At 42.6% G+C, this 26,687-nt stretch overlaps 1 protein-coding gene across 4 annotated transcripts in view; it reads left to right on the plus strand.

Moving 5' to 3' along the window:
• Window positions 1–20,841: 20,841 nt before the first annotated feature.
• The window catches only part of dph6 (diphthamine biosynthesis 6), a 127,388-nt gene continuing 121,542 nt past the window's right edge, over window positions 20,842–26,687 (plus strand). For 2 of the 4 annotated variants that reach the window (XR_013206728.1, XR_013206729.1), the window contains exons 1-3: window positions 20,846–21,001; window positions 21,141–21,232; window positions 21,572–21,765. Coding sequence is in view for 2 of the 4 variants with exons in the window: in XM_077240174.1 (XP_077096289.1) it covers window positions 20,979–21,001; window positions 21,141–21,232; window positions 21,572–21,765 (309 nt within the window). In the remaining 2 variants the exon portion in view is untranslated. Of the gene's footprint in view, window positions 21,002–21,140; window positions 21,233–21,571; window positions 21,766–26,687 lie in introns of all 4 variants that reach the window. The other 2 variants (XM_077240174.1, XM_077240175.1) reach the window with 2 other exon arrangements.

Consider the following 26,687-nt stretch of genomic DNA (forward strand, 5'->3'; position numbering starts at 1 on the left):
TGAGCCGTAAAAGTCATGTGACCGAGGAGGAGAATGACATCATGCTGACCGGCTGATGACATCACCAGAACTCATACACACACACACACACAGCTTCACTAGTGACGTCACAGACTCTTTTCACAGACTGTGATGACGTTTCCACAATTATTAGTATCATAAATCTGACACGCAAAAATTATATTTGCTGTAGTTTCCGTCCGCCACTATAGAACTGAGATGACTTACGTATGCTGAACATCAGAAATATGAAAAAGGTCCATTACACACTTTAAGAGCTCAGATAAAGTTGTAGATTGAATGTTGGCTTTGGCTTTGCTTCAGTCTTTAATTGAAAAATTAAGCCATATTCACTAATAATCATCTCATTAGTAATTGCACACATAGTGCACCGTTACTTCCATATCAGGTCGATACTTAAATTGTAAAAAACGCAGCGATTCCAGCCTCTCTACAGCAGTCGACCCAACTGATTATAATTTACTCACTTTCTATATATAACCATTCATATTTTTAATAAAAGTTTGAAAATAAATTTGCTTTATGTATTTCAAAATCAGGCTCATATGAATATCAGGAAACATGATTCCTGCTGCATGTCAATATCCACCATCACTGGATCTTTGGTAAGTTGTTAGAAACACTATCGAGTTCAAACTGATAATCGTTTGTTTTACTGGCGTTTCCTCTATTACTGTCACTCAGCTGCTCTTCGAGTCTGTTCCCACGTCAGTGCAAACCCATTATGCTGTTGATTTCAATAAAACCATTTGTTTTAGTGTGGCATCCTCTTGTTTTGTGGCGAACTACTCCTTTAACTGGTAATCGGGTCTGTTTTCCACTCGTCTCCGCTCTCCTAGCCTCAGTCCTACATGAAGCGTCCTCTTCATGGTTTATAGATCTGAGCAATCCTCATTGAGCCAGCGGTGGCCTTTCACCTGTCAGATCCACTCCTGAAGCCCTCCATCGTCTCCTGACCCGTCCTCAGGCTACGGGCGTCTGCCAAACAGCTTTCCCTTCTGATCGGGCAATCGCTTCAACCTGAACGCCTGAGGAACAGAGAGAGAGGAAGAGGCGGCCGGCGAGCGAGGGCTTCTGGGAGCGAGCGCAGGATTGCCTTGAGCGGAAATCACCCGACCACCGCAGGCACAGCTTTACCTGCAGTCAGCCTCAGATCTCACACACACACACACACACACACACACACACACACACACACACACACACACACACACACACACACACACACACACACACACACACACACACACACACACACACACACACACAAGACAAACGAGCCACAGATCTCACACACAGATGCAGCGCTGCGGGTCTCAGAGTCCAAACACACACACACCGAAGTCAAGCAAGCGCTCCTTTATTATTTAACCTGCACTTTTAATCATGGTGTCGGGTTTCAACCTTTTTTGTTTTTGTTCAGTTTGTCTTAAAGCAACTAACAGTTTTGTTTGAATAGTATTCTGGTTTGACAGTGCAGAACACATACTGACTAGAGACAGTATTGTGGGGTTTGTTTGTTTATTTGCATTCGATTTAAAAAAGACCACAATAAAGGTCTTCCAAAGTTATTCATGTGTCTATGTGGTGTTTTTAATATGCTTTAAGACAAACCATGTATAAATTCATAAGTCGACAGCATTGCTGAGTATTTTCTCCTTAAAACTGCAGTGAACCAAAGATAGTCTCAAAAACACGCTTTGAAATCGCTGGTGTTTCTGACGTCACAAACTACCTTGTAACCAATCAGATCAACGTGTGATCGTCAACCAGTGGATCTCTGAGTGAGTGAGTGAGTGGAGGCGGGGCTCATTTGCATATTCATAGAACCACGCATACTAATTTGTTAATGATGAAATTAATGTTGTAAAAAGGCAAAGAATCTATATTTTATTGATCTTCATTGATTAACATTTTGCCTTCTGTCTAAAGAAAATATATTTGTTAAGTATATGGATTTACAATAAATCATCTTTTTATTTTATATGAATGTTTTTGTTTTTAGGAGAATAAATATTTTTGATTATTATTGTATAATCAAATGTAAGGTTTGAACCAAACTATAAATATAATTTTAGGTTTCAGTTAAGTTGGTCCAGTGTAAACAAAAGACTAAAATGTGAAACAAAACTTTATGAATCCCAAACATAACCAGCACAAGTTGTTCCTCTTAACTAAGTCTACCACATATTCAGATCACATGACATGCTGATGTTGCTCATTGTTTTTACTGTCAAATACAGTATTGGTGAGTATTTGTGTTTATAGAGCAGAAGTGTGCGAGTGAGAACACTACTCAATATTAGTGCACTGCGCAGTAAAACAACAAATGAAACATAATTCTGTGACATCATCATCATTTAGACATGCGGTATATTGATGATGCTGATATTTACACAGATTCTCTAATCATAAAATTAAATGAATCCAATTCCAGTGTAAGTATTTATCTATTCTCCCTTATTAATTTTGCATACAGTTCCTGAATATGTATCATTAACATTGTATTTTCCATGAATTATTCATTATATTTTAATTTCCCAATCTGTGCATTATGTCTTAAAGTGACAGAGCCTAATATTCCTGTTGTCTGTGTTTTTAATGTTATTCAAACAATAAAAGACAAGGAAATCACTCACAGCTCTGGATTTAATATCTTTTGTAACTTTAATAAGGATTAATCTTTCATTTATACAGTCAAATTCACATTTGATTACTTTATTACATTTCTGTCCCTGAAAACTAATGTTAGCCCTACCTGATAAACCTGAAAAGCACTGTTTATTGTATTAATATCTTTGCTCTATTGTATTTATTAGTGCTGTTGCTTGTAGTTGTTGTTCATTTTTATTTGACAGTCCTTTTTTCCATGAACACGGCACATACCGAACCGTACCGAACCGCGATCCAAGCCGAACCGTGAGCAATTTAAACCGTGGCACCGCTAATCCTCACTCAAAAAATTAACTTTTGCCTCTTGTTAAATTTAATTAATTAAAATAAGCAAGAGTAACACAATTGTTTAATATTTTGTCACAACTTAATTTAATTGTGTTCAATCAACCTAATATATTTAAAACTGAAGTTTACTTAATTAATTTGTGAGAAAACTACATGAATCATTTTTGTTGACAACTAACTGGGCAGTGGATCTGTAGTTCCCAGCATGCTTTGCAAGGGACTGCATTAGGAGGAAACATTTAGGGATTAAAGTGTTATTTTATGTGTTTTTCTGTAAATGGAAAGGTGTTGTTAGTTAATGTTAATGTTTAATCTGTGGGCGCTCAATATACTCTAAACATGCATTAAACCTCATTTGCAGACCTGCATAAGTAATATTCACTATTACTCTGTAAAAAAGTGGTTTTAATTAAACTGAACACTAGTAGCTCCTATCATTGGAAATAACTGTAGATTCAAATTAGCCAAAAATATAATGTTGGCAATTTTAGGCATGGCAAAAATTAAATATAGTCAACCTGACAAAACTTTATCTAGCAGGAATGACTAAATTAATTTTAAGTTCATACAACAAGATTACAACAAATAATTTCAAACAAATTAGATTTTATCTAATCTAATTCATTTTCGTGGAAAAGCTTTCCTTAATTTAATTAAGTTCGTTCAACAGCTTATTTTTTTGAGTGCTCAGTTCTTGCTCTGTTTCTAAACGAACTGAAACCTAAGAAATCTAAATAAACCACAAACAGGACGTGATGTGACCCTAAAAACCACAGAATGCTCAAGGAATCTGAAAATGCATAACAATATAGTACGCTTTCATTATTCATTAATTTGTGTGTGTAATGAGCTCGATCCGCTGGGTAATCGTTCAGATGTGTCTGAATTTAGGACCATATGCCTCCAATTGTAGCAAACGGCTCCGTATGGAGGTCAATATAAAAAAGCAGCAAGTTTTTGAAGCGCCATTAATTTCTCCTCGCAGTTTTCTTTTCCCCTCATGCATTGAAATGGCTTGGCACACGACGCCGGCTTCTTATCGTCATCACAGACACGGCAATCAAGCTCCATAATCACAGTTTCCCTATGCGGAGTGCAGCCGGAGCCGGGCCAGCATCTGCTAATGCGGGGCTGTGTGGGCCAGCGCACACGGGCATCTGTCCACCGGCTCACTGCAGGAATGCACTGCGCTAATGAGAGTGGAAGAACAGCAAACAAGATTGCGATCGCCGATTGATTGCTCCCACTGCTCTCTCCAGGCCTGCAACAGACGGAAGACATCAGTGCCAGAGACGCCCGAACAGCAGCGCACAAACCCGCTCGCTGTACACTAGTGCCGCACAAACCCGCTCGCTGTACACTAGCGCCGCACAAACCCGCTCGCTGTACACTAGCACCGCACAAACCCACTCACTGTACACTAGCACCGCACAAACCCGCTCGCTGTACACTAGTGCCGCACAAACCCGCTCGCTGTACACTAGCGCCGCACAAACCCGCTCGCTGTACACTAGTGCCGCACAAACCCGCTCGCTGTACACTAGCGCCGCACAAACCCGCTCGCTGTACACTAGCACCGCACAAACCCACTCACTGTACACTAGCACCGCACAAACCCGCTCGCTGTACACTAGTGCCGCACAAACCCGCTCGCTGTACACTAGCGCCGCACAAACCCGCTCGCTGTACACTAGCGCCGCACAAACCCGCTCACTGTACATTAGCACCGCACAAACCCGCTCACTGTACACTAGCGCCGCACAAACCCGCTCGCTGTACATTAGCGCCGCACAAACCCGCTCGCTGTAGACTAGCACCGCACAAACCCGCTCGCTGTACACTAGCGCCGCACAAACCCGCTCACTGTACATTAGCACCGCACAAACCCGCTCACTGTACACTAGCGCCGCACAAACCCGCTCGCTGTACATTAGCACCGCACAAACCCGCTCACTGTACACTAGCACCGCACAAACCCGCTCGCTGTACACTAGCGCCGCACAAACCCGCTCACTGTACATTAGCACCGCACAAACCCGCTCACTGTACACTAGCGCCGCACAAACCCGCTCGCTGTACACTAGCACCGCACAAACCCGCTCGCTGTACACTAGCGCCGCACAAACCCGCTCACTGTACATTAGCACCGCACAAACCCGCTCACTGTACACTAGCACCGCACAAACCCGCTCGCTGTACATTAGCACCGCACAAACCCGCTCACTGTACACTAGCGCCGCACAAACCCGCTCGCTGTACATTAGCGCCGCACAAACCCGCTCGCTGTACACTAGCACCGCACAAACCCGCTCGCTGTACACTAGCGCCGCACAAACCCGCTCGCTGTACACTCGCGCCGCACAAACCCACTCACTGTACACTAGTGCCGCACAAACCCGCTCGCTGTACACTAGCGCCGCACAAACCCGCTCGCTGTACACTCGCGCCGCACAAACCCACTCGCTGTACATTAGCACCGCACAAACCCACTCACTGTACACTAGTGCCGCACAAACCCGCTCGCTGTACACTAGTGCCGCACAGACCCGCTCGCTGTACACTAGCGCCGCACAAACCCGCTCGCTGTACACTAGCGCCGCACAAACCCGCTCGCTGTACACTAGCGCCGCACAAACCCGCTCGCTGTACACTAGCGCCGCACAAACCCGCTCGCTGTACACTAGTGCCGCACAAACCCGCTCGCTGTACACTAGCGCCGCACAAACCCGCTCGCTGTACACTAGTGCCGCACAAACCCGCTCGCTGTACACTAGCGCCGCACAAACCCGCTCGCTGTACACTAGCACCGCACAAACCCACTCACTGTACACTAGCGCCGCACAAACCCGCTCGCTGTACACTAGCGCCGCACAAACCCGCTCGCTGTACACTCGCGCCGCACAAACCCGCTCGCTGTACACTAGCGCCGCACAAACCCGCTCACTGTACACTAGTGCCGCACAAACCCGCTCGCTGTACACTAGAGCCGCACAAACCCGCTCGCCGTACACTAGTGCCGCACAAACCCGCTCGCTGTACACTAGCGCCGCACAAACCCGCTCGCTGTACACTCGCGCCGCACAGACCCGCTCGCTGTACACTAGTGCCGCACAAACCCGCTCGCTGTACACTAGAGCCGCACAAACCCGCTCGCCGTACACTAGTGCCGCACAAACCCGCTCGCTGTACACTAGCGCCGCACAAACCCGCTCGCTGTACACTCGCGCCGCACAAACCCACTCGCTGTACACTAGCACCGCACAAACCCGCTCGCTGTACACTAGCGCCGCACAAACCCGCTCACTGTACACTAGCACCGCACAAATCCACTCACTGTACACTCGCGCCGCACAGACCCACTCGCTGTACACTCGCGCCGCACAAACCCGCTCGCTGTACACTAGCGCCGCACAAACCCGCTCGCTGTACACTAGCGCCGCACAAACCCGCTCGCTGTACACTAGCGCCGCACAAACCCGCTCGCTGTACACTCGCGCCGCACAGACCCGCTCGCTGTACACTAGCGCCGCACAAACCCACTCGCTGTACACTAGCGCCGCACAAACCCGCTCGCTGTACACTAGCGCCGCACAAACCCGCTTGCTGTACACTAGCACCGCACAGACCCGCTCGCTGTACACTAGTGCCGCACAAACCCGCTCGCTGTACACTCGCGCCGCACAGACCCGCTCGCTGTACACTAGCGCCGCACAAACCCACTCGCTGTACACTAGCGCCGCACAAACCCGCTCGCTGTACACTCGCGCCGCACAAACCCACTCGCTGTACACTCGCGCCGCACAAACCCACTCGCTGTACACTAGCACCGCACAAACCCGCTCGCTGTACACTAGCGCCGCACAAACCCGCTCGCTGTACACTCGCGCCGCACAAACCCACTCGCTGTACACTAGCACCGCACAAACCCGCTCGCTGTACACTAGCGCCGCACAAACCATAGATAGAGTCCATAAAAGCAACGGGACAAAATATTTCAACAACGTGTTTGAGGAATTAGGTGATGCAGATTTGTCTTGGCACAGCTACTAGAAGATTTACAACTGTCAGACTGTCGTCAAGCTCAGTTTGAGCCTGCAGTCGCTCAGCCATCAGCCAGGAAGTGCTCTAATCGGGCTTCAGTCTTCTCCGTTGAAATCAATGGGGTCGCTGTGTCCATTTCTTTTACTGTCTATGATAAATATGCCGTCGATGCAATCATAACTGCCAAACTGGGCGCTCACATGACGTGAAGCATTTTCTGGCGCATAATGTGACGTTTGAGAACCTAAAACCCCGTTTCTCCCCGTTGACACGGCAACACATTACCGGCGTTATCAGAAATCTCCACTTTGGCCGGAGTTTTTAAAAAAATAATCATTTTCTTTGATAAAAACAGGGTTTGGGTGTAAATGAGAGGCCAAACCACAGAGAAACATCTGCGTCTTCCCTTCGTGTGGCATCAGTGCAGATCTCACAGCTCCTCGAGTCTGAAACAGAGCTTCATAAATCTGTGTGCAGTCGCAGGCGTCTGTCCTTCCGGAGCTGTGATTGTTCTCGCTGCGCTGCTGTAAATCTGGCAGAGGTTTAAGAGTAAGTGGAAGAGCATAATGTGTGTGTTTCCACAGCGATGTCTTCCCATCAACACACTGTTTCTCAGACCTGTACTGAAACACCTCAGACTGACTGCTACTTTTCATATTTAACCCAACTCACATGAACTAACAATGAACAACTGTATTTTATTTACTAACATTAAGCAAATGCTGTAAAATTATTGCAGTATCACTTTACAGTAAGGTTCATTAGTTAACATTAGTTAATGCCAGCATGAACTAACCATGAGCAATACATTTGTTACAGTATTTTTTAGTCTTTGTTAATGTTAGTTAATAAAAATACAGCTGTTCATTGTTTGGTATTGTAAGATGTTCGGGATTTCAGGCTTGGTTTATGTATAAACTGATCATATGAAGGATTTTCTGTATTGATGTTTCACATGGTGTTTAACCCATATTTTGAATTACGCTTTGCATTGCCAGCAAACACACTGTTGATTTTGGATCTGTTTTTGTTTGGATTTTATTACTAATAATCTCTTGAAATCTTGTGCATTGAGGAGATTACTGAAGTTTCCCTGATTAAACGCATGATGAATCTGGCACGAGTCTTTATTAAACTAACCACATAAACCCGGATCCCCAAACCACTCGTACAGCCGTCACTTTCCTCGAGCGGAGAATGATCACGGCATTAATATCACAGTTATCGTGTAAAGAGCTTCTTCACATGCTGGCTTTCCAAGGGGATTAGTACATTTATACATTTAATGTACCTTATTAACGAATGAATCATCTTTGTGCAGAAGCAGATGACCAGAACCACTTCATTACATGAAAAGGAAATTAAATGTAGTTTAAGTGTGTTTTAGTATGAGGTGAAATGAGCTGCTGCCTTCATTGTTAAACTTCAGCGCTGTATTATTGAGTTAATGGCACAGATAATCGACAGACACTCATAAGCTCTTAATAACAGCCGTTTAACGGACTTCCATCGATGTGTTTCACCAGTTCGGCTCAACACACACACATCTGTAACACACACACATCTGTTACACACACACAACTGTTGCTTTGCCCAGGAATCATGAGATTGAAGGAGATATTAAAGGATTAGTTCACTTCAGAATTAAAATGTCCTGATAATTTACTCTCCTCCACGTCATCCAAGATGTTCATGCGCTTCTTTCTTCAGTGGGAAAGAAATGAAGGTTTTTGAGGAAAACACTCCAGGATTTTCTCCATATAGTGACTTCAATGGAGTCCAACGGGTCGAAGGTCCAAATGTGAGTTTCAGTGCAGCTTCAAAGTCTCGACACGATCCAGCCGAGGAATAAGAGTCTGATCTAGACAAACCAGCGCACATTTATAACTAAATAAACATTTATATACTTTAACCACTAATGCTGGTCTTGTACGTTTACGACTTCACGCATTACGTGATCAGGGTGAAAGGTCACGCGTGTTCCGGATCAGAAATTTAGGATTGTTTTATTTATGTATTTATTTTGTAAATGGCGTTTGACTTTGCGAGTCTTTGCACGTTCTCTTTGTAAACACTGATCGCTTCTTCAGCGTGATTACGCATCACAGCTAGTGCAAGAACAGCATTAGTGGTTAAAATGTATATAAATAAGTACACATTTACACATTTATGTACTGAGAACACACACTGAGAAATGTTTATGTTTTTGGCATGCATGAATTAATCTTCATCTTTTTCCTCAAAACACACAATCCTGCATGCGGTTATAAACACGGTGAGATGCTGAAATGCAGGTTTCAGTCTATTCTACAAGCTTACCTCAAATTAAAAGAACTACAAATGAAAGCCATTTATTTAGCGTCTAAAATAAAAGACCATATAGTAATTCCCACGTTTACTGTAAACATCAAAGATAAAAGTGAGAGTAGTTTTATTTTGAATTACGACAGAGCAACTGATTCTGTGTTGAAGTTTTATTCACAAATGTGGAGAAGTCATGAAATATGATAAAAGACGTGACATAAATACTTGAATTAAACACACGCTTTACACACGGCCTTCATGCAATCCCAGTGACACCAGCCTTACAAACTGACACATCCAATCTAAAATACATAACAAAATGGCATTGACAACACACCTGTGTTATTAAAATGTCATGTTCAAAATAAAGTGTGTGTTTGGTGTGAAGGGATATTGATGGTCAAGCTCAAGTCATCATCTCTGGAAAATAATCAGGTGATATTGTACATTACATAGGTTTGGGTATATGATATATGGAGCATTATATGCCTTTGGATAATAATAGAATATATATATATGTGTGTGTATTTAAAGTACATTAACATGCTTTCATACATGTGTGCAATTTTGAAAACTTATACAGGTATAACGCAAGAAATTTAAAACTAGGAAATTACAATCTACATCTCGAACAGGGACAGAAACCAAGAAACCATTTTTCTTCAAGAAACACTGTTTTAAAAGAGGAAAATTTGTTAAAATGTTATTAATACCTGATGAGAGTCTTCATTTCTCACCTTATAGCCTGTTCACTGCTGCCTTCACCACAGGAGGTTATAATTAATATCATTATGGCAATATACATTTCTGCTAAATTATAAAACGATACTCTTTTAAAGACTCTCAAGGTAAAGCAAATAACAAAAACTTTAAACCAGGAGTGCAAAACTCAGTTCCTGGAGAAACACAATCTACAGACTTTACTTCCAACGTGCTCCATATCACTGTCTGTAATCATAGCAAAACACAATCATAACTCAATATTTTGCTGTTGTGCATAAATAACAGTTGGAAAATAAGCTTAACTTCGTTTAGAGCTAAAACGCAGGCGGATTATCTTTCTGTAAGCAAGAGCATAATATTTCCAGTCTTTACAACTCATGAATATTCATGTGAGCTCCGCCCACAGTTTTCTAAGGAGGTTTCGCTACTAAAGCAATGCTGTATTTGACTGGTGGGCGTGGCCTTATATGACATCATGGGCCCACTGCATTATGGGTGTTGAAGTTTTCATTTGGCAAAAGGGAAGACAACAGCCTTCTTTTCTGTTTTCTCTAGTCAGGTAACACCGATTTTTTAACAAAAAAGTCTCCTCCTTATAACCAAGTTTTATTTAAAGCTAATTTTTCCATAATCTCTATAAAAACTGCGTGATATAAACTCACAATTCTGACTTTTTTTTATTGCAATTAAAACTTTATATTACGCAATTCTGACTTAATAATTCCAGTTCTTAGGAAAAAAGGCTGACTTTTTCCCTCTTTATACAGGACTTTATAACACAATTGCGACTTTATATCACGCAATTCTGCCTTTATAACTCGCAATTGTGAGAGAAAAAAGTCGCAATTAAAGTTGCAATTATTAAGTGTCCATATTTAAGTGACTTTGAGCTTGTTGCTTATCAAAATTGTCAGTCATGGTTTCTTTTGATTAAAATTCCAACAGTAATTTTATTGAAATGTATTGAAGGTGGTGAATTAGTTAAACAAGCCATTTAGAAAACTTTTATGATCATATTTGTTTTTCCGGACATTCTGCTGAACATCCCCTTGTGTGTTGCAACAGCACACACACACACACACACACACACACACACACACACACACACACACAGACTCAGACATCTGCATCATGTCTGAAAACATCTCTGGTGTTTGTGAGCTTTAATAAACTCGGCTCTTCGCTGGCACGGGGCCATGGCCCGACCCTGACCCGGAGCTGAGCCGGAGGCTACCGGCAGCTATTGTGCCACGCAACGGTTATAAATGAAACCCTGGGGAGAAGCGTATGGAAGATTATTCCTGCTGCGGAAGAAAAACATTTAAAAACTATTTAAAAAGTGACTTTTTATCTCAGAATTCTGACTTTTATCTCAGAACTGCAAAAGTCAGAGATAGAAACTCAGAATCCAAAACTCAAAAAAAAAAAACTCAGAATTACGAAAAGTAAATTCGCAATTATGGAAATAAAAAAACAAGTCATGTTACAATGAATCCCACCTATGTGGCATGTTGTCACATTTCACTTCACTTCTTTCGGGGTATATCAAGAAAAAAGTATACACTGTATTAATGAAACCAAACCACATACTTGTACTAGATACTTTAAAGTATATAGATACCCCATACTTGTACTAGATACCCCAAGTGAATTTACACACACTGAGAAAGTTAAGAAGTGTGTTTGTGCCCCGCTCTCCCTTATTTGTGACTTTTTATCTCACAATTCTGACTTTTATCTCAGAACTGCAAGTAAAAAAAGTCAGAGATAGAAAAAAAGGTCGGACTTACGAAATGTAAATTTGTAATTGTGTAAATAGCCTAAACCAATAGGCTTGGCCCGGATCGTGGAGAGTCCAGCACTCACGTGGCCTTGTGTTCCTCTCCGGCTTGTTTCATTTTCATTAGTTGTGCAGTTGTGCAGTTGTGCGGCGGGAGACAGCTCAGTAAATCACACGCGGTAGTGGACCCTGCTTTACACACTTTAATCACACAACTCCTACGGCAGGGAAGATTGGAGCAGTGAATGGAATCCTGCAATAAAACGAGGGCTGAGAAAGTGAGAATATCCGCGGGTCAGAAACACATCGCCTGATCCTGACACACACACACACACACACACACACACACACACACACACTCGCTGCAACAGGTCTGCTCGTAAACTCTAGGTCACGTCCTGAGCGCTGCACAGTTTCTCATATGAAACGCAGCCGTTAATGCGTCGAGGAGGATTCACAGCGAGGCCTTGGGTCGTGTGTGTGTGTGCTTTTATGGGTCGTCACAGGTTGAGTCGTCTGCTTGACATGACACACAGTATTTTTAAACGCTCGCCACTTTAATCAAGTGCAGAGAACAGATGAGATAGACACTACTGAGCGAGGCTTTCTCAGGAAACCAGTCCGTTTTAGAAATCCTCATTTTTAATGTTTTTTCCTAACCTTAACCCTAACCCTTACCCATATCTTATTAATTATAAATTTGTAAAGTCTCAAATCTACTGTTTATTTTCTTTTTATATGTATATGCAGCAACATGTAGTCCACAACAAATTTCCTTTCGAGGACAATAAAGTATACTCCTACTACTAATGTTTTTAAATGTCATATATACATAAAACCCCTGACGTATTCAAAAGACTACGCAATATCAAAGAGAAGTTGCTGGAGTAATTAGGAAGCGGGATTTCCTTCAGTTAAAACAAGTAGTTAATATACAGAGAAACTTACATTTTAGACACACTATTGTCTGTGTTTGCACTGCCAACAAGAATAGTTCCAAACACAGTTACGGTTATTTTTTTCTACCCAAATCCTGGGTTGAGCCTTTTCTGTATTTTTGGGGTAGTATTTTTTCAGTGTTTGGGTATTTTTTGTGGTACCCAGATCCTGGGTTAGATGTAACAACACAGTGTTTGGGTAGTTTTTGTGTAACACGGATCCTGGGTCAGATGTAACAACCCAAGGGTTGAGTTATTTATCGCAGTGTTTTTGCGGCCTCTTCAGAAGAGAGCCGTGTAGCTCCGTCAAATTGGTTCGTTAAAATACAGGTTTGTATACATTGTATTTTATCTATAAATATGTTACTGTTCTGTATATTTTTTAATTTTATAAACTCTAAAAAAAAATGCTGGGTTGTTTCAACCCAATTCTAGGTCAAATATGAATAAACCCAAACGTTGGGTTAAAATTTTAATTAAAAAATTTAACCCAACGGCTGGATTTGTCCAAATTTAAGCCAAAATTGGGTTAAAACAACCCAGCATTTTTTAGCAACAAACAGGAGCCTAGTCGAGTTTTTCGCGTGATGAAATGCATGATGCCTTCTCTTTTAATTCTATCATTTTTTATTTTTGATACTGTGGATTATTTTATTAGAACCAACAGTCGATGTAACCTCACCTATGCAATGTCTGGTCTCTAAAACATGGTTCTTTGAAGATCAAAATGGCTGTGTACATGATATGTCGATAACAACAACATATTAGTATTACAAGAATCTTTCATAGTTTCTTCATCAGCAACCACCCCTCCAGCTGCACATGCAAATGAGCACTCTTGGAACAAAGAGCCAATCCAACTCTCCCGCTTGGAAACTCCACCTTTCTTATTGGTCGAGCCAATCCTGAGAGGCGGGACCTTTCTAAGGCTTTATATTGCATCTTACATGCTCTTAACGGTACTGTACAGTAAGAAAGACATTTCCCTTCCCAGGAAATGAATATTTCTTAGAATTAATAAACTATTAATGCTGAGTGTCCACAGGACAAACAGGTGGGTTGAAGTAAAAATTAATTTTACTACATTAAGTTAATTATATTAACTGATCCAAATATTCATAATCAATTATAACCGGTTATTATTGATTATTAATATTTCATTGAGCTAATTTGTTACAACAATATGATAAAGGAATGTGAAAATAAAGGAATAATCATGCAAACCAGTGTTTGTGTGGAGTTAGGCTTAAATGTTTATATAAATGTTTGCTAGTTTATATTTTTAATGTTCATTAGTATTTCTCTGTAATGTAGCAATGTTACTCTTTCTCAGCCCTGAAACTCAACCCATTTCCCGATGCCCCACCCCAATATATATAATTAATATCAAAAACGTGTGACTAGCTGACTAATGGCTTAATAAACAATAGTGGTCGACCGATATATCGCCAAATTTGGCATTTTTAAAATATCGGTAGACACGTTCTTCTGATTGGCTGATGTGTTGGAAGCGGGACTTTTATTTTGACGGGCGGCACTGAGAACACCAGCGCCTGGTGATTCAAGTTAATCCGTAAACAAACACTAATTTTTGCAAATAAAAATAAAAAGCTAGTATAGTAAAAAATGTATCGAACCATTATGCTGGGTTAAACAACCCACTTTGCTGGGTAAACGTAACCAAACATGTGTTCTGTCCTATATTTACCCAGCCGTTGTTTTTAACCAAGTGTACGGCCTCATGGACTTTGCGGACACGTGCACAGGGCAGCCATTGTAAGTTCACAAGACCGAAAGTGCATATGAAGTGTGCCATTTGGGACAGGGCCACTGACTTCATTTTGAACACTTTTGAACAAATTGGCTGAGTGAATAATTAAATGACTCATTCATAATGACAGTCAGTTGTCGCCACCTACTGGCGTAACGATGTAACCTGCAGAAAGAGTCCCATAGATAGACTGTAAAATAAAGATGGACGCACCTTTACTCTCTTCCATTTTAGAAAAGTGAAGCCGCCAATGTCCCAGTTTTGGCGCTGACTTCTGCTTCTGCACACTTGCCCCGTCCCCACTGATCAGTTCAAAACATATGTGTATATATAGTCTAACCACAATGAAATACAGATCATGAGAACATCTTCTGTTTGAATCACTCCCTTCCTTAAAACATTTTGAAGGAAAAAAAAGTGAAAACCTGATTTATTTTTGTTTCCATTAAGGATAAATTTAGATACACTTGTTCTTTAATATAACACATTAAAATAAAATGGTGAAAGTGAGACCAGGCAAATGGTTGATATCCTGATGAAAGAAAACATTTTTGAATGAAAATAAGGTGTTCTATTAGAAGTTCCTTTGCATGACACATAGACAGAGTTCATTCTCCGTACAGATTTAGTTTGCTGTTGTTACACAAATATCACACAACTGGCACTGTGTGTGGAGAGTGAGCAACTACATGTTTACACAGTTGTGTTTAATTGCACATCGGTGAGTTTTTGGACAGTCCTATTGGATCAATGCTCTGTTTTGAATTAAGTCTCGTCCTCCAGAACTGATGTTGATGAGAAACTGAGTGACCGGTTCGCTCCGATGACCCAGGATCTGCGTTTGGGTTACATCTGATCTGAAAAGGAGAGCATGTGTGAGTTTTCATGCAAACAACACGATAGAGAGGAGACATTCCAGGCAAAAACAGCGGAAAATTACAATTTGTCAAAGGTACTGGGATTTTAGACAAGACAATGGGAAAGTGGAAATAAATGTGGTCTTTTCAACACACACATCTGGGCCGTGTTAGATCTTCAAGGCCACAGCTTTGGATTCGCAAACATTAAAAGTTCAAATAAGCATTGGACAGTATTTTAAGTGCAGTATTGTAGTGTTTAAGAGAGTGTTGTCGTTGTCTAGCTCATCTCTTCAAGGCGTGCTGGTTTAGATAATAACTCTGATTGGGGGAAATAATGTTTCCCATGTGGAAGCGCTGCTTCTGAACCCACTTCACATGTGCTGGAGCTCATTTCAGAGAAAGACCCGGATGTGTGTGAGAAGTCAGTCATCATCCGCTCTCGGGTCACTCTTTACTTCATTGTCTTTGTGTTCTCTCTTCATTTTCTCAATAGATGTGTCTCGTGTCCTGTGGAGGAAAGTTCTGGAGTCTCTCTGGACGGCGTGTGGAGAAGAAGAACAGGATCAATGGAAGGACTCTGGATCATGTTCAATAGTTTCGGGAAACATCTTTGAAAGTCGAGTTTTTTTCTAGAATGAATTAGTGTTGATTTGAATGAATGATTGAATAAATGAATCAGTGTTTATGAACAAATCAGTGCATTGAATGATTCAATGACTCACTCACTGATTTCATTCAAATTAACCAGTGTTTATGAATAAATCAGTGCATTGAATGATTCAATGACTCACTCACTGATTTCATCCTGAATCAGTCAGTATTTTTTAACAAATTGGTTGAATGAATGATTCAGTGGCTCACTCACAGATTTCGATACAAATAAATCAGCATTTCTGAACAAATTGGTTTAACGAATGATTGAATAACTCAGTCACTGATTTTATCCTGACTAAATCAGTGTTTGAACAAATCAGTTCATTGAATGATTCAATAACTCATTCATAAAGACAGTTATTTGTTTAATTCATAGATGAATCAGCGGTTTTGAATGAACCGGTTGACTGAATGATTCATTGACTCACTCACTGATTTCTGATTCCTGCAACTAAAGCACAGACTTTCTAACAACAGCCTTGGGTTAAACTACACAACAAAAGTGCCACGCTCTCAAAACTTCCATTCCCAAAGAACTGTTTGCTTCATAGATCCCCAGAAGAGCAGCTCCCAGTCCATTTTGATAGAAATGATGTAACTGTAATCCTTCTACATCTCCAGTTTAATCTCTATCAGATTTCTTAAGCAGATTAAATCATGTGCAAACGCCCGAGATCATCGGGATACAAGCAAAAGCTTGATTAGTGCCAAAGTGAAACGGAGCCAGAGGCAGCTGGAGACGCGCTATAGTCCCGGGCTCCACGGACCCGAATGAGGAACAGGTGCCAGTGATTACAGCGTTTCATTACATCATCCCAGTCCATCCAGACGTACACAAACAACACAAGCTGACTTGGCATCGAGTGAACGTGGGGATCCAAGAAAAGCAAAGTGAGGGCCGGGGCTTTTGTGTTTGCGGAGTGTCATGCTTGATCACGAGAGAAGCCTCGAACGGGCCCGACCGCGGCTTTGAAGCCGGGAAACAGCGGTGCTGTGGCTACCTCTGATGTCAGATCCAATATTCTGATTGCAAGCTATTTCCTGGATTAAGATTGTGTTTGTCGGGTAAGAAAGCAGCCGTCCTCGGATTGTATATCAGACGTCCCTAATTACAGCATCCCACTTCACTTGTGCGATGACTATTACACGAACACAAACACAGGAAACTGTGGCGGATTTTAAACACGCTGCTAAATATATTCGTGACACGTTACATAACATTGATCTGAAACATTTCAGGGGCTGGTTCACCGGAAAACAAATGTTCTGTCCTCTTCTCACGTAAGCAAGTTTAGAGGAAGATCCTAAATATTTAAAGTCCCCCTGTGGTGAAAATCCAGCTTTTAATGTTGTTTATGTGTGTATGTGGTGTTTTTAATACGCTTTAACACAAACCATGTGTAAATTCATAAGTCGACAGCATTGCTGAGTATTTTCTCCTTAAAACTGCAGTGAACCAAAGACAGTCTCAAAAACACGCTTGTTTTTTTAAAACAAATTAATCAGATGCCGTAATAATTAATGAATGGTTAAATTCTTCATGAGTATTACATTTAAAGTCCCACTATGGAGAAAATCAAGCTTTAATGTTGTTTATAAGAGTCTCAAACACACGGCTGGTGTTTCTGACGTCACAAACTACCTTGTAACCAATCAGATCAATGTGTGATCGTCAACGAGTGGATCTCTGAGTGAGTGAGTGAGTGGAGGCGGGGCTCATTTGCATATTCATAGAACCGCGCATACTAAATGAGGCGAGTTACATTCAAGCTATTTTAAGGCATGAATAAAATTTTTTTCAGGGAAAAAACATTTAAATATGTAATTCTGGTGATCAAAGATGAGTTTTAAGGGATACTATGGAAGCTTGTTTCCGCCACAGAATGAAAAATAAAAAAAGGGAATTGCAACTTTTTATCTCACAATTCTGACTTTATTTCTCAGAATTGTGAGATATAAAGTCAGAATTGCGCGATATAAAGTCGCAATTGCGTGTTATAAAGTCAGAATTGTGAGATATAAAGTCAGAATTGCGTGTTATAAAGTCAGAATTGTGAGTTATAGAGTCGCAATTGCGTGATATAAAGTCAGAATTGCGTGATATAAAGTCAGAATTGCGTGATATAAAGTCAGAATTGTGAGTTATAGAGTCAGAATTGTGAGATATAAACTATTCTGAGAGGAAAAAAGTCAGTCTTTTTTTCCCATAGAATTGGACTTTATAACTCGCAATTGCGACTTTATATCGTACAATTCTGAGAAAATATGTCAGAATTGCGAGATATAAACTCGCAATTATGTGTTATAAAGTCAGAATTGCGTGATATAAAGTCTGATAGATATAAATATAAATCAGACTATATAAATATAAAGATATAAATTGCGAGAAAAAAAGTCAGAATTCTTAGTTTTCTCTCTCGCAATTCTGACTTTATATCTCGCAATTGCGACTTTATATCACGCAATTCTGACTTTATATCATGCAATTGTGAGAAAAAAAAGTCAGAATTGTGAGATAAAAAGTCGCAATTATTATTATTATTTATTTATTTAGTGGCGGAAACAAGCTTCCATAGGATACAGTTATTGACTACAGGGGGACTTTAAGCCAACATTAGTTAAGTATGAATTAATGCATATTAGTGCACACATACTGTACAGTGTTACTGAAACTTCAGTGTGATTCCAGGCATCGAATAAGGAAATATTATAATATTATAACAGTGTATGTAACGCATTACAGCACATGAACACAGAGGATCCCGAGAGAACACGGCCTGCCAAACGCTCAGGTTTTACGGCACCGCAAGGATCTGTAAAGCAGAAGATGTTCGGCTTCTCAACAGAAAGATCTGCTGTGCATTTGCAGAATTATGAGCTGAACTGATTCTTTCTGAACGTCACAATCTGGATTTTGTGGTACTTTTGAGTCTCGGCAGACATCTGCCTTAACTGCGGCTACAAATGTGCTCTCGTTGCAGAGGAAATGCTTGTCAGATGATGTAAATAGACTTGCAGTTATGACTCAATCATCCTGAAATTCTCCCCTGAGAGTTCGTCCTCGTCCAGGAGCTTCGGTTTCTGCTCTTTTCCCATCAGGACAGAAGCGTAATTCACAGCAGCCGTGCACGGGGTCATCGCTCATAACGTGAAGAAGTGAATCGAGAAACACTAATAATAACATGTCAGCTCCAACCTGTGTGATGAGAAAATTTCTATAAAACTGCAAAATTGCTAAAAGTGTAATTTAAGGAGCGTGTCAGGCTGTTTTGTTGTGCTCTTAAAAGAAGATGAATAGATCTGAGCCGAACCTTGACTGCTGGACGTCTGTGTCATAATTCCAACGCTTCTTATTAAGTGCAAAGTTTTTGTGTCCTTGTGTGACTAAAATGAGTTGTGTTTGTGTGTGTAAATCAGCGGTGAGATGCTCTTTACAGAAAAGGCCAAACACGTTATTCAGTGCGTCTGTGCTTCTGCCTTGGCCGTCGATGCACCAATAACACATTTTGATTTCAGACTGTTTTTTAAATGTATGTCATTATGTCATTTATCCTCTGATTCCTTGGCTCAAGTTGATTTGATTGCAGGAAGTTATTTAAAGTTTTTTGATAAACAAATAATAATAACATGGACATGAATTTGAAGAACACGGCATATATTTCCGCAACGGCTTCGCGTAATAATACCAAACTTGTTACATGTCATCACGAGCATGACCTGAGGCTACTCGGCACAGCGCCACCTTCTGGTCGGGAGATATGGAAATGGCTATTTTTGCTGATAACTTCTGAAGGTTTTGGCCAAAGATTTTGCCCTGAATGTACTCAAAAAGCTTTGAGACAGAAATAATAATGAAATTCCAAAAAATGCTAATAGCTATTTTAATTATCAGTTTGTCTTGATAGATTCCTTGAGTTATACTGAGAACAATGCTACCAATTATGCAATTTACAATGTATAACATTGTAAATCAATGTATGTGCATGTAAATCATAAAGTTGTTAATTTACTTTTGAGTAAATTTAATCTAAATGAGTGTTGCATGATGAGAATATACAATCAGATGAAAAACAATTCAATAAAACAGAAATGAAATTTAATTTTTGGTTTAAAAAGACCTTAGAGAGAATGTTCCCCACAATAAACAAGCACCAAATATGGGAACGTTGGGAGAATGGGTATTTTTGGACAAACCAAGTCTCGTGTTAATTGTGCTGGTTTCAGAATAACTAACTAAATAAATAACCAGCGTACAGTAGCAGAGGGCAGGGAAGATGTCTCTTTCAATTGTGTGTATTCAGACAGAAGGCGTTGCCTCTGGCCGGCTCCGGGGCACGAGGTGAGGAAACACAACAACAACACACAGCAAACGCAGCATGGAAGGCGTGTGTGTGTGTGTGTGTGTGTGTGTGTGTGTGTGTGTGTGTGAGAGATTCCCCCTCCGAGGAAAACATCACCTGAGAACATCCAGACTACACAGCATCACGGCCAAAAACTAACACTGTGAGACTAGTTTATTCTCACGTATATGTACAGAAAGGCCATTTCGACTTTAACTCACAATTATTACCATGTCATAGTTTCGACGTTGTCTCAAAATTTCGAATTTTATAATGTCATAGTTATGACATTTTACGTGTCAAAGTTGTTGTTTTCTTATGTTGCTTCCATATAGCGGATATTTAAGCAGACTTTCCAGTGTGTTATTTAGCAGTGAGGGTTCGTTCGGCGGTCAGTCAGTGCTTTTCACTCAGGCAGATCCTCAGACAGCCTCCTCAGGGGTCCTTCAGTCACCCGGAAGAAGCGCCAGTGTTTACAGTCGAGCGGCAGAAACACGTGTGTGATGGTCAACACAGGTTGCAGTCACTGCTATTCTCTCTCTGTCTGTCTGCAGCGATACAAACATCATCTGTGAAATAAACATCATGAGAGTTGTTGCGTTGATCAGGTAACATTAACACGGCGTTGCGTTTACCGTGATTATAACGAGACGTGAATATGATGGTGTAAACCTGTGTGTGTGTGTGTGTGTGTGTGTGTGTGTGTGTGTGTGTGTGTGTGTGTGTGTGTGTGTGTGTGTGTTGCAGTGGCGGTAAAGACAGCTGTTATAACATGATGCAGTGTGTGTCTGCTGGTCACACTATAGTGGCCCTCGCCAACCTCAGGCCTCCTGCACACGGTAAGATCTCAATAATGACTCTTACCAATTAAAATCTCCCCAGACACCGCTAAATGCTTAGCTAATAAACAGTAACAGTTTTTACATTAGGATATAAGGATCATAAAGACTGGAGTAACGTTAATGATGCTGAAAGTTCAGCTTTGATCACAGGAAAAAGTTACACTTTACCATATATTCACATAGAAAACAGCTGATTTACATTCTAATAACATTTCACTGTTTTTACTTTATTTTTGATCAGATTAACACAGCCTTGGTGAGCCATTTTGAATGTTCATGCATATGTATTTCTATGTGTGTGTATATATTGTCAGTAATGCCTGCTTTGTTGTCCAGCTGTGTCGGATGAGCTGGACAGTTACATGTATCAGACGGTGGGTCACCAGGCCGTGGATCTGCTGGCCGAGGCCATGGATCTGCCCCTATACAGGCACACTATCAAGGGCTCGAGTCTGCAGACCGGCAGAGAATACAGCCAGACTGAAGGAGACGAGGTGGAGGATCTCTATCAGCTGCTCAAACTCGTGCAGGTAAAACACCTCAGCTTCTGCAGAACCAGTGCTAGTGCTGTCCGAGTCCAGCAGAACCAGTGCTAGTGCTGTCCGAGTCCAGCAGAACCAGTGCTAGTGCTGTCCGAGTCCAGCAGAACCAGTGCTAGTGCTGTACGAGTCCAGCAGAACCAGTGCTAGTGCTGTCCGAGTTCAGCAGAACCAGTGCTAGTGCGGCTCGAGTCCAGCAGAACCAGTGCTAGTGCGGCTCAAGTCCAGCAGAACCAGTGCTAGTGCTGTCCGAGTCCAGCAGAACCAGTGCTAGTGCTGTCCGAGTCCAGCAGAACCAGTGCTAGTGCGGCTCGAGTCCAGCAGAACTAGTCCCAGTGCTGTCCGAGTCCAACAGAACCAGTGCTAGTGCGGCTCAAGTCCAGCAGAACCAGTGTTAGTGCGGTTGGAGTCCAGCAGAACCAATGCTAGTGCGGCTCGAGTCCTGCAGAACCAGTGCCTGTGCTGTCCGAGTCCAGCAGAACCAGTGCTAGTGCGGCTTGAGTCCAGCTGAACCAGTCCCAGTGCTGTCCGAGTCCAGCTGAACCAGTCCCAGTGCTGTCCGAGTCCAGCTGAACAAGTCCCAGTGCTGTCCGAGTCCAGTAGAACCAGTGCTAGTGCGGCTCAAGTCCAGCAGAACCAGTGTTAGTGCGGTTCGAGTCTAGCAGAACCAGTGCTAGTGCGGCTCTAATCCAGCAGAACCAGTGCTAGTGCGGCTCGAGTCCTGCAGAACCAGTGCCAGTGCTGTCCGAGTCCAGCAGAACCAGTGCTAGTGCGGCTTGAGTCCAGCTGAACCAGTCCCAGTGCTGTCCGAGTCCAGCTGAACCAGTCCCAGTGCTGTCCGAGTCCAGCTGAACCAGTCCCAGTGCTGTCCGAGTCCAGCTGAACCAGTCCCAGTGCTGTCCGAGTCCAGCTGAACCAGTCCCAGTGCTGTCCGAGTCCAGCTGAACAAGTCCCAGTGCTGTCCGAGTCCAGCAGAACCAGTGCTAGTGCGGCTCAAGTCCAGCAGAACCAGTGTTAGTGCGGTTCGAGTCTAGCAGAACCAGTGCTAGTGCGGCTCTAATCCAGCAGAACCAGTGCTAGTGCGGCTCGAGTCCTGCAGAACCAGTGCCAGTGCTGTCCGAGTCCAGCAGAACCAGTGCTAGTGCGGATCGAGTCCAGCAGAACCAGTGCTAGTGCGGATCGAGTCCAGCTGAACCAGTCCCAGTGCGGCTCGAGTCCAGCAGAACCAGTGCCAGTGCGGCTCGAGTCCAGCAGAACCAGTGCCAGTGCGGCTCGAGTCCAGCAGAACCAGTGCCAGTGCGGCTCGAGTCCAGCAGAACCAGTGCCAGTGCGGCTCGAGTCCAGCAGAACCAGTGCCAGTATGGCTCGAGTCCTGCTGAACCAGTGCTAGTGCGGCTCGAGTCCAGCTGAACCAGTGCTAGTGCGGCTCGAGTCCAGCAGAACCAGTGGTAGTGCGGCTCGAGTCCAGCAGAACCAGTGGTAGTGCGGCTCGAGTCCAGCAGAACCAATGCTAGTGCGGCTCGAGTCCAGCAGAACCAGTGCTAGTGCGGCTCGTGTCCAGCAGAACCAGTGCCAGTGCGGCTCGAGTCCAGCAGAACCAGTGCCAGTGCGGCTCGAGTCCAGCAGAACCAGTGCCAGTGCGGCTCGAGTCCAGCAGAACCAGTGCCAGTGCGGCTCGAGTTCAGCAGAACCAGTGCTTGTGCGGCTCGAGTCCAGCAGAACCAGTCCCAGTGCTGTCCGAGTCCAGCAGAACCAGTGCTAGTGCGGCTCGAGTCCAGCAGAACCAGTGCTAGTGCGGCTCGAGTCCAGCAGAACCAGTGCTAGTGCGGCTCGAGTCCAGCAGAACCAGTGCTAGTGCGGCTCGAGTCCAGCCGAACCAGTGCTAGTGCGGCTCGAGTCCAGCAGAACCAGTGCTAGTGCGGCTCGAGTCCAGCAGAACCAGTGCTAGTGCGGCTCGAGTCCAGCAGAATCAGTGCTAGTGCGGATCGAGTCCAGCAGAACCAGTGCTAGTGCTGTCCGAGTCCAGCAGAACCAGTGCTAGTGCGGCTCGAGTGCTAGTGCGGCTCGAGTCCAGCAGAACCAGTGCTAGTGCGGCTCGAGTCCAGCAGAATCAGTGCTAGTGCGGATCGAGTCCAGCAGAACCAGTGCTAGTGCGGCTCGAGTCCAGCAGAATCAGTGCTAGTGCGGCTCGAGTCCAGCAGAATCAGTGCTAGTGCGGCTCGAGTCCAGCAGAATCAGTGCTAGTGCGGCTCGAGTCCAGCAGAACCAGTGCTAGTGCGGCTCGAGTCCAGCAGAACCAGTGCTAGTGCGGCTCGAGTCCAGCTGAATCAGTGCTAGTGCGGATCGAGTCCAGCAGAACCAGTGCTAGTGCTGTCCGAGTCCAGCAGAACCAGTGCTAGTGCGGCTCGAGTCCAGCCGAACCAGTGCTAGTGCGGCTCGAGTCCAGCAGAACCAGTGCTAGTGCTGTCCGAGTCCAGCAGAACCAGTGCTAGTGCGGCTCGAGTCCAGCAGAACCAGTGCTAGTGCGGCTCGAGTCCAGCAGAACCAGTGCTAGTGCGGCTCGAGTCCAGCAGAATCAGTGCTAGTGCGGATCGAGTCCAGCAGAACCAGTGCTAGTGCGGCTCGAGTCCAGCAGAATCAGTGCTAGTGCGGCTCGAGTCCAGCTGAACCAGTGCTAGTGCTGTCCGAGTCCAGCAGAACCAGTGCTAGTGCGGCTCGAGTCCAGCAGAACCAGTGCTAGTGCGGCTCGAGTCCAGCAGAATCAGTGCTAGTGCGTCTCGAGTCCAGCAGAACCAGTGCTAGTGCTCATACAGGAGTGTGTTTCCCGTACAGCGCTGTACTCGTGCTTCACTATCACAGTGCGACACATCGCTGAAGAAATCAACTAGCGAGTCACGACTGTTTCCCGAAAACATATTGTCGCAAATTGGTCGTTCAACGACGTTGGTTAATGATGTCACGCAGGTGTTGGTGTTATAACTACTGTTAATGAATCTGTGTGAGATGGAGTTAATGCTAGAATTATGCTATAAATTATCGATATGGCGTCTGAGGACTATTTCTCATTTTTTTCAGTTATTTTGCTTTATTTCCAGATTCACTCATAGTAATCTGGAAAAACTACACTTTAAATCTCTTGACTAACTAAAAGACGTAAATTACATTTGTATATATTCTAAATAAAAGATATAGATTGTACTGAATGTCAGCTTGATTATTTTTTCTCAAGATGAGGATTTATTGAGTCCACATGTCATGAACGAGAAACTCTTCTTCTAACCGCAGCTCGAGATCTGTCGCTCAAACACACAACTCTGCAATGCTGTTTGCGAATGTTCATCAGAACTATAGTTTGTGAAACACAGACTTGCGAACATAGTAAGTAATGCTGCTTTGGGGAAACAGCCCTGATCAGTCCTGAGAAAGCCTAGAGCTACACCCAACCACAGAGTTTACAAAGACACTAGTTGTTGTTTATTAGTGGTCGACTGATATTGTGTTTTTGATGGCCGATATCTTAGAGAGCAGGGTGGCCGATGGACGATATAAAGACAATATTTTTATATATAAATGAATATACTTTATATTTATTTTAATCAATATTTAATAAATTAGAAATTAATTAGAAAACAAATCCTTAAAATAAACATGCTTATACTTTAGATGGCACCGTCTTGAATCTGCAATCCTATTACAGTATTTTTCACAAATAAAGTAATTGTTTAAAAATATATGAATATGTGAATAAAAAGGAAGTAAACACTGTAACAGGGCACTCAGTAATCTGGTCATTTCATGCACACTGGTAATCATACTTTTTCAAATAAAAGACAAGTTAACGCTAATTTTACATACAGCACATAGTGAAAACGATATGAATAATGACACAGTGGGCAACTGGATATTGCACAGCATATTTTAAAATGAAGGATTTCAAGTTTTTTGATGTGTCTCCTGTGAAGCTGATCTTCTGTTTGTTTAAATAAAAGTCCTACTTCCAACACATCAGCCAATCAGAAATACTTATCTGCCGATATTTTAAAAATGGCAAATATCGGCCGTGGCGATATATTGGTCAACCACTATTGTTTATTAAGCCATTAGTCAGCTAGTCACCCGTTTATAATATTAATTATATATACTGGGGTGGGGCATCGGGAAATGGGTTGAGTTTCAGGGCTGAGAAAGAGTAACATTGCTACATTACAGAGAAATACTAATGAACATTAAAAATATAAACTAGGACTCAAGCGCACATATAAAGCTTGCTGCAGCGCACCGGCACAAATAATGATTATGAGTGTGTCAGAAAGGAGACTGTTTCAACATTAATAGTTTATTAGTAAACAGTGTTTTCTGAGTCAGTGTCAGGTGCAGTGATGAAGTTGGCGACGCTATCTTACACAGAGAGGGAACTAGATGTTAAAACATGTCATGTAGTGAAGCTCGGTACTCATTTAGGGCTGTATTATGATAATCTATTAATCTGTCCTTGATTAATCGCTGTATTATGATAATCTATTAATCCGTCCTTGATTAATCACATGAAAAATCTAAACATTTCTACTTTTTAAACAACAGGACTTCTGATTGCTTAAAGCAATTTGTGAAGCAGAAGTTATAATGTCGTTGGCAGTAGAGCTGCACGATTAATCGTTAAAATATCTCGATTCAAACACTCGCGTGATCTTATTCCTAAATAATAACACTTCTCCTGTGTCGATTAAACCTTTGACAAGTGCGATCAAAGCGAACATTCAGATCTGCGTTCTGATCCAGAGAGAGCCGTTGTTATTCATGTTTAGATATGAAACCGCTTCACAAACACTCTTTTCAACAACACAGTATCATTATTTCTATTACAATAATTCCGATTATCATAGAAGTACGGGGATAAAAGTTTATAGTTCAGA

The sequence above is a fragment of the Siphateles boraxobius genome, unplaced genomic scaffold, assembly GCF_051911475.1.
Source record: "Siphateles boraxobius isolate OS27281-9 unplaced genomic scaffold, OSU_SipBor_1 22, whole genome shotgun sequence".
In the NCBI taxonomy this organism is placed as follows: Eukaryota; Metazoa; Chordata; class Actinopteri; order Cypriniformes; family Leuciscidae; genus Siphateles; species Siphateles boraxobius.